This window comes from Morone saxatilis, unplaced genomic scaffold, assembly GCF_004916995.1.
Source record: "Morone saxatilis isolate NCDOM2014 unplaced genomic scaffold, NCSU_SB_2.0 Contig16, whole genome shotgun sequence".
In the NCBI taxonomy this organism is placed as follows: domain Eukaryota; kingdom Metazoa; phylum Chordata; class Actinopteri; family Moronidae; genus Morone; species Morone saxatilis.
The window spans coordinates 27041557-27050570 of NW_023339718.1; the positions used below are offsets into that span (position 1 = coordinate 27041557).

The 9014-nt window shown below is 38.3% G+C and overlaps 1 protein-coding gene across 1 annotated transcript in view; it reads left to right on the forward strand.

Annotated features, from left to right (window-relative positions):
• adgrd2 (adhesion G protein-coupled receptor D2) overlaps positions 1–9014 on the forward strand; it is a gene marked incomplete at its 3' end in the record, with an annotated part of 26512 nt that overhangs the window by 6405 nt on the left and 11093 nt on the right. Inside the window, exons 8-16 of the mRNA XM_035658891.1 lie at positions 1–110; positions 1767–1901; positions 2251–2359; positions 2838–2943; positions 3029–3084; positions 3288–3414; positions 3533–3636; positions 3889–3991; positions 4540–4693. The exon at positions 1–110 is cut by the window's left edge and continues 20 nt beyond it. Coding sequence (XP_035514784.1) covers positions 1–110; positions 1767–1901; positions 2251–2359; positions 2838–2943; positions 3029–3084; positions 3288–3414; positions 3533–3636; positions 3889–3991; positions 4540–4693 — 1004 coding nt within the window. The remainder of the gene's footprint in view (positions 111–1766; positions 1902–2250; positions 2360–2837; positions 2944–3028; positions 3085–3287; positions 3415–3532; positions 3637–3888; positions 3992–4539; positions 4694–9014) is intronic.

Below are 9014 nucleotides of genomic sequence, written 5' to 3' on the forward strand. Positions count from 1 at the left end.
GGTAAACGGGCCCATGGATGTGGTCAAGAGTATTGACCAGATGGTGACCAGCCTGAGCTCTCGCTTGATGGCAGAGACTGATCACCTGACCATTCACAGCCCCAACATCAGTGAGTCACACACACACACACAAACACACAGACACTGATATTAAAATGTATTAAACAAATACAGCAAAGGAATTTTGATACAAAGGGATGACACATTCAAGCTAGGTAGGCCCTTTAGAGAACTGACTGCAATGGAAATAAGCCAAATGATGTTATACTTGACCCTTTAGAAGATACGATCCATTCACCAATTGTAACAGAATAATCACACAGTTACAGAATGGCAAACAATCCTACTAAAACCACCTACAAAGGAGTTTTTGGCTTAATCAAATAGCAGTTTTTAAAAATGATAAACCATAGCCAGACAAATTATTTTACTTGAAAGCCCTCAACACACTTCTTCCTACACATTTGGAAGGCTGAGCTGTTTTCAGTTGGTTGCAGCCTATAACTAGATACAATGCCACTAAATCCTAAACACTGGTTACTGGCAAAAGTGGTTTATTACAGTCGGGTTTTGTTTTTGTAGCTCTGGCCAAGACTGTACTCTCCAATCTTTCCAAGTTGCGCCCCTTTTTGCTCTATGCTCCAGTTGTGCAACTTCCTCCTTTTCTCTTACTCAGATATGCTATCTGCTAGCCTCATCTATGTTAAAAAGACAACCACATTTTGAAGATGGTTAAAAGATAAAAGCTATTGGGCGCTCTAGTAGCTCACCTGGTAGAGCTTGCACTCCATACATAGGCAGTACAGTCCTTGCTGCAGCGGCTGTGACTTAAAGATGGATTGTCATTTAGGGTCATGCCTGCAATTTGACTGCACCTTTACCCTGTACTCATTTCCTGTTTTTGAGGGTTAGTAACCAGCTAGCGAGAAAATAGACTAATTCAATAAAACAGAAATAAAATATTTTCATAAAAGTATTATGAACATTAAGACCCGTGTTAGCTAGTGTTTCCTAAAATTAGCTAACTTAAGATGCGACTATGTTGCTTTAATTAAAACCATCTGCAATTTAGGAAGGGTCAGATGCTGAAATCTTCTTATTAAATATATCCACATAGACTGGACACTAATCCGGCTAAATTGTTGACATGTTTCCAACCTTTCTAATTGTCCAATGTCATTGGGTTCAAGAACCGTACTGTAGCAATTACAATGAGGAGCGCCAAATTTGAGAAAACTTTAAAAATAATGAAATCCAATATTGTCACTTCCATTGTGAACATTTGTTCATGGAACTTCTGAAACTTCAACTTTTCTTTTAATGTATCAAATTTTCCTTACCTCGGCATTGTAGCTACTTGAGGATGTAGCAAGAAAAATCTCAAGTAGATTCCTGACATGAAATGAAGTACTGCCTTCTTACAATCCAGCAGAAATATGCGAAAGTTGCCATGGTAACACTGTTCCAGCACAGATTAATCAATCTTGATTGAAATTCAAACCATTAATGTTTATTGAAAATGTCTGGGGAGGAGCACAGAACAAGGAGGCAAACAGGACTGAGAAACAGAAACTTGTGTTTTTACATCCATATAATTTGAGAAAACATATATTGTAAAGTAAGACACTTCCATCACATTTTAATTAATTTTTTTGGTACATATTTTCATTGCTATGGGTAATACAAACTAACCCTTTCTTAAGATTCTTCATGCAGAGAAATTGAACAGTAGCTGAATCTGCTCTTTTTCGTCCGGTCTTCATCAGAGGTGGAGGTGCAGCAGCAGAGGCTGCAGGAAGGATCCAGGGGATCGAGCTTCTGTGGGCCTGAGACAGACAAACACACCAACGTGGACTGTATATCAGTCCCACATCAGAAGATACAGGATCTTCATAACAATGGTAGGAAAATGCTGCAAGAACCAACCATCGTCCTCCACTTGCATTTACAGCACTCACTTATTCAGACCTATCTGTCACAACGCTGAGTGTTTGCAAAGAGCCAAGATGCATTTTATTAACTCTTGCAATGCAGTAATGACAGCCTTGTGAATGTGTGGCATGTATTCACTTCCATTTCCAAGGTTTTCCAGTGAAGTGCAGATGGAGGCGCATTGTTGGGTTTTGCAGCAACTATTTATCTTGAACAATAAGCCATCCTAAATGAACTACATTTCTCTTCGTACTGTTTTATTTGACTGTCTGGTGCAAGCTGAAGAGACCTCATCCTGCTGTTGTGTTGAATTCACAGGCTTCCATAAGCTCACATTGGTCAATACATGGTACGGCTCACTGCGGCCCCTTTTCAGTTCTGAGGAGAACATCACCATGGTTCCTACCGTCACTGATGGCAGCCAGAGGTAATGCAAGCAGTATGTGGAGTGGAGCTGGAAATGGATGCTTCCTTCATCCAGTGCAAGTGCCTTTCAGCTGTGAAAATATTCCACAGACTACTGCCTGAATTTGTGTCAAGAAAAGCAGGATTTTAATTTCTTTCCCCCCTAATTGTTTGCAGCTGACAAGTGATGAGTGGTGAATTGAAGTTTTCTTAGCCTTTTCTCTGTACTGTAAAAAAAGATAAAAAACATAAACTGTCTGTGCAAATGACTTGCTAATTTACTTACAAATAACAAATAATATATATATATATATATATATATATATATATATATAATATTATTTCCTTCTTGATGTATAATATGCATTCATCAATTAAATTAAATTTTATTTGTATAGCGCCAATTCATAACAGCATTATTGCTCCTGCATATTCTTCCAAAGCCGTAGCTCGCTCTTTATGTCTATAACTGTAATGTATGGATTTGTGTACATAACCAGGTATTTGGGCACCATCCTGGGCTCTTCTGTCATATCCACCACAGTCCTGGGAGACGACCAGCAGCTTAGCACAGCAGTTCGCTTCCAGCTCCAGCACAGAGTACAGGTTGGCAAAATCTCTTTAAGATTCGACTCACATCTCTACAATTGTTTTCTTAATTAAATATCATATTCATTATACGTTCTTACAGAATCCCACTGGTACTGTGTATGATCCAGTGTGTGCCTTCTGGGATTTTGACCTCACGTAAGTACCAATGAACGAGTGAATGAATGAGTGTAGGGAATTCAGAGGTCTCAGATTCCTCCGCAATACCACAGTTATCTTACCTGTTTCAATAAAAAAAATGCAATAAATGCAGCAAAACCTTTAGATTGGAAAATATTTTCATTTTTGGCATTCCTGTGTGTATGTAGATATGTAAGTATGTGCTGTTTGTGTCTTACTAGGCCGGAGGCTGGTGGGTGGTGGAATACCAGAGGCTGTGAGATAGTGTCCAAACAATATGGGTACACTGTGTGCTACTGCAACCATACCACCAATTTTGCCTTGCTGCTCCAGGTTTATGAAGCCCAGGTAACATTCCTTTCTCCAAGTATCATTGTGTTTTGTGTAGGCTTTCATCTACAGTATGTGCTGCTATTTCCAACTCATGCTCCGTCTATGTCTGCATGCGCGTGCGTGTCTGTGTCAGAGGAGCCTGGAGAACGAAAAAGCTCTGCAGGTGCTGACGTTTATCGGTTGTGGAGTGTCTCTGTGTGGCCTCCTCTTCACCTTCATCCTCTTCATTGCTGTGGGGTGAGTCACAAACGTCACAGAGTGCACTCTGTAAAGCACACAGGGTGAAAAGCATTTCATAAAACCCTGCCAGATTCACATCAATAAATGGAAGAAAAAAAACAGAACATTGTGCTCTGCAGATATGTCAACAGCACCATAGTGAAACATTTTTGAAAATCCTGAGAACTACTGTGAGATCTTCACTCAGATATTTTATGCTGTGTGTGTTTGCATGTGTGGATTTCTATGTGTGTGCATGTTCCTGTGCAGTGTCCCGAAATCGGACCGTACCACTGTCCATAAGAACCTGATTGTTGCTCTGGGCATCGCTGAGCTATTGTTGATGTGCAGTGACTGGGCGTCTGCTAATGAGGTGAGACTCCACATATGATATATTAGTAAAGTGTTACAGTAAATGCAATCATTATGAAAGCCCTAAAGCAGTGGTTCCCAACCTGGGGCTAACCCCTCATTGGGGTTGCCTATGATTCTATGAGGCTATGAGGTCTTCTTGATTTTGAGGTCCAAACTTTAAAGACCTGAACACGAACTTTATTCACAGAGCCTTCACTCTCTGATGAACAGAATCATTTGGCCAACAATGGCCGAGGGTCAGGGATAAGAAAACACTATATTTGTCAAAAAAAGAAGCCTATTAAGTCTGTACGATTGTTAAAAATAAAGAAAATACCTAATACACAGAGAATTGTATAAAAGCTTCCTAAAAATATCAGGAACACTCATGTCTGATCATATTCACAGGAAATAATCTGCTCAGAATTCATCCTCTGGTTTATTGGGTTAATTTATCTCATTATCCCGATGATAATAAACACTTCATAAGATCAGTGTGGACCATAACACACACACACACATACACACACACTGCATCTTGGTCTTTTACATATTTTAATCCTGCAGGCAGCGTGCTTCATGGTGACGGCACTACTCCACCTCTTCTTCATGGCCTCCTTCTCCTGGATGCTGGTGGAGGGCCTGCTGCTTTGGAGCAAAGTCGTATCCGTCAACATCAGCGAGGACCGCAGGATGAAGCTCTACTACATCATCGGCTGGGGTAAAAGTCTCCCTTTAGTGGCTTGTCAAGTTGGAGTTTGGTGTATGATCTGTAGGTTTGGATGGATTTCTTTTTGTTTATTTTGCCATGATACATGCTAAAACTAACAATATTCAATTGTTCTCCCATTATCTTCTAGTATATCAAAATCTGTGTCATTATATACAATATATTAGGAAACATGTTGTGGTTTATTGGTTAGTCCAATATAAAAGGCCATGCTTTCACATGCACTCCAACATAAGAATTTTGGACGGGGGGCAACATTGGGCCCCTCATCCACATCCACTCACCACCACCACCACCACCTACCTACCCTTAGCTCTAATACCAACATGGGCAATTTGAAGTAAGCTCTTGCCCATGAGTCTCCAGCAGGTTGCAATGTAAGGCAGTGCTGCAGTGTTTGCTGCAGGTTGGGCTAGGTAAAGTTTTATTTGCTAGTCTGACTAGCTCCTCATCATTGCCACATTCAGCTTTGCCATACTTGGTGCCATAGCTTTGGCCCTAAATTTGGCCATTTCATCTCTGCTTCTTTCATTTTCTTGTTCTCTCTGTACCATGTTTTTTCTTTTTTGGATAATTTTTGGTGATGACCTTTTGACTTTGCTGGTCAATTCACTCTGCACATCTGATTAGCCAACATTGACAGTCAGATGACAGGTTGAAATGTGTTTTAATGATTACAATACATTTATTTATCATGTAAATACATATAAATTGTAGTATCAGTATCAGTGATATAAGTCAATTGGTAAACTCTCCATGTCTGCACTGGAAACACAAGAGAGTCCGCTGGAGCTTTTAAAGTCACTCAAAGCACATTGATGGTCGTTTGTAAAAGTTTCTGTGTTCTACCTGCCATAGCTAAGCTAGCGGCTCAGAAAAGCTAACTCTCTGGTCAGCAGAGGTGACGTACTGAGATTTGAGCTGCTCTGATTGGCTGTGCAGTTTTCGAGTCATACGTAGCATTGAGATTGAGACCATAAACTCAGTAGGAAACTGTTTACTGAGCTAATAAATCAAGTCAGAAGACTTTGGTCTTATTACAGCTGATATAGCTGCCCCCTGCTGGCCATTACACAGAATCAGGTTTAAGATACTTCGTCGTCGGCTTCACTACAGACACGGAAGCTCTGTCCATTGTATATAACTATATAGTTTACTGTCAATGGTTTCATCACAGTACAGTCATATAATTAATTTTATATTATATAGTTATACATATTTCAATCAGTTAAGAGTCAGTTAAATAAAAGTGCAACTAAATTTGATGGAGTTGTTGCTTTGTGGTTGAGTTAACTGTGTCTTTATGCAACATAACAAAATGTCACATTTGACATCTATTTACTCTGTTGTTCTAACATCATACACTAACTTAGTCTCTCTTTCCTGTTTGTGAATAATTTAGATGAAAACATAAAAACAAGTGATAATCTGCACAAGGTATTTGTTTGTCAGATCAGGATTAAGAACAATAAACTACAATAAGTACAGAAAGCAGAAGATTTTTTAGTAGAATGTAGAACAAAAAAAAGTTATAAATGATTGATGCCTCAGTTTGCTTGAAGGACATAGCAATAATCTCAGGAAGTGTTTGCGTCTACACTTTCTGTGAGTTTAGTCATCCCTGCTCAATTCACTTGCACAGTGTACTGAGAGTGGAGCTGACTTTTGCCTGATTCAGCTGCTGGAGTGGGACGTGCTGCTGGCTTCTTTCTCTCGGACAGATGATAGGGAGAGTTCATGTGGGGACACACAGGTGGGGAGGGCACAGGCAGGCAGCTTCAAGAGGCTGCATTGCCTCAACAGTACTTCTGTTTCATTCCTTCTGGGAAATGAAACCGAAAACCCCAGGAGACACTAGGTGTTGTCTGATTTGACCAACTGTAAATGCTGAATATGCCAAATTATTTTTGTTTACACTTTAAGATTTTAAACAGAAAAATAATAATATTTCTGTATGTTTCTTTTGTATGAGGAGCAATATTTCCAGTGTTTGATTTTTAAGTAATCCAACAGTATTCAGATTATATTACATATTTTTATAAGAAAATGGATTATGTTACTCATTACAAAATTTGCCATACCATTTTAAGTTAGTATTGGACTACATTTCAAATAAAATAAAATATGAGCTAACACTGTATACAGGTATTGTTACAATAGCAAAACACAAACACTATTTATTTACTTGTTTAATACCTGATGTATTCAGTTATATTTTTGAGATGTTTGGCAACCTTTTCCAACATTTAGTCATTTTCAGTGTTTCATATTTTTCTGGACATTTTATTAGTACATAATTCATGCTTTACGTGGAAACTGTGTTGATTTACATTCTGCAGCCATTTGTTATGTCCATTGTAGGTCATATTTAAATCAAATGAGTACTGGAATATAAGGTACTGCAAGCAAGTTGTCAGTTAAAATAAGTGGTTATAATATTATAATATTGCCAGTTAGGATAACACAAAAGGATGTGAACTGCTATATAGGATCTTTTTGTAATGGGATTTTTGTTATGATTTCAAACTTGAAATGGTGATGTGTTGGTCCAAAGCCAGTAAGCCCAGTGTTGAGGATAAACAGCAGTGATGCAAAGCCAATAGAGAAACCAAATATATAAAGAAAATAGGTTAAACAGCAGTTTCTTAGCTTCTCTTAGAGGCTACAAAATGTAGTAAAAAAAAAAGTGAGGTGGAATGTTTCCAATTTCACACGCTCATGTTGATTTCAAAAATAATTTTTTTGGAAAGTCTTGAGAATAAAAATGTTGCAGTTCAAATCACTAACTGAATAGTATATCTATAAATGAACAGGTAAAAATGTGAAATATGTACATTTATTACATACATACATACATACATACATATACATGCATACTAAACTATCAAGGACATGACTAGTGGCATATATTTCACATTACCAGATATTCTTAGTGCTATTACTTTTGCAAGGTCAGACCACATTTCCCAACTGTTTTGGCTTTACCAAGGGACTGTGTCCACCCAAGCATTTTGTACCAGCTGAAAACACCACACACTTTTCTGAAAAGACCCAGCTGGGAGCACTTGAGAGAATGTTTTCTCATCTAAGACACTTTGGTTGTTATGATGTGGAACATCCGCAGAAGTAATGCTTAAACTTTCACTATATCATGACAGTAGTACATGAGACAGATAATCTGTGTGTTGCAGGGTTCTATTTCCAACATCTCAAAAACTCAGGCGTAGTCTGAAGATATGGTTGGTGTAATTTATTTCTTGTCTCCCAGTATTTACAGAAAGTGGTCCAAAAGTGCAAAACTTGAAAAACATGTGCTATAAAATAAAATGCTATAACGTTTGAAAAATAAATAAATAAATAAATAGACTATCACAACAAGTATTTCTGCAACTACTCAGGTCGTATCCTGCAATGCACATTACCTCCACTGTAACTAAGCCAGGACTGAATTCACTAGGGCAAAGGCAGCCCTTTTAAACCGATAGCCCCTCCCACTGGGCTTAATATTTCCATTCATTAATAACAATTAATTATTCTTTTTATTATTATTAACTGTTTCCACTGCCTAAACACAATATATAGTTTAAACACAATTTATGTATAATTTCTCCCCTATTCCTCTTTAACCCAAACAAGTTATTATGGCAAGAATTAATATTACAAAAAAATGAAATTATTATTCTGCCCACATGAACTGGAAAACATACATATAACCGCCCGTTGTATTACACCCCTGTTTGGCCAACCAAACACCTAAGACAGCAGTGGCAACTCTGCAGCGCTTTCACTAATGGTAAGTTACATATTAATGTATGGATTAATAAACATAGAACTCCCAAATGGCAAGGTTTATTAACGACTTAATGAGAGCAGAAAGGAGTTGAGGGAAATGAATGGCATATGTGTGTGTATGCACGCTGCCCATAGTCAGTGACGGCACCACTCCATCACACTGTGAAAAAAATCAGGTTCCTCTGGGTCCTCCTAGTGCTCCTAATAGGACCCGCTGAAAGAGAAAAATGTAGTATTGATTTCACTTACATAGGATGTGACAATTGGTCTTTGTGGTATTTGTCCCGCCTCTCCTTCACCATAAATGGATGGCTGGGTAGAAAGCATATTACCCAAGTTGAACGTTTTTTGCACCACACCTCTGGCATTTGTTGCATCATGTAAACTCCTGGCGCTCCCATTGCAAACAATTCACAAAGTATACTGGCTTAGGTTAGTTAAAAAAAACCTTCTTGACCGAGTAGATTTAGGATTTTAAGTGAGTGACTTCATTTTGCAATTTTTATTTGTACAGTGAAAA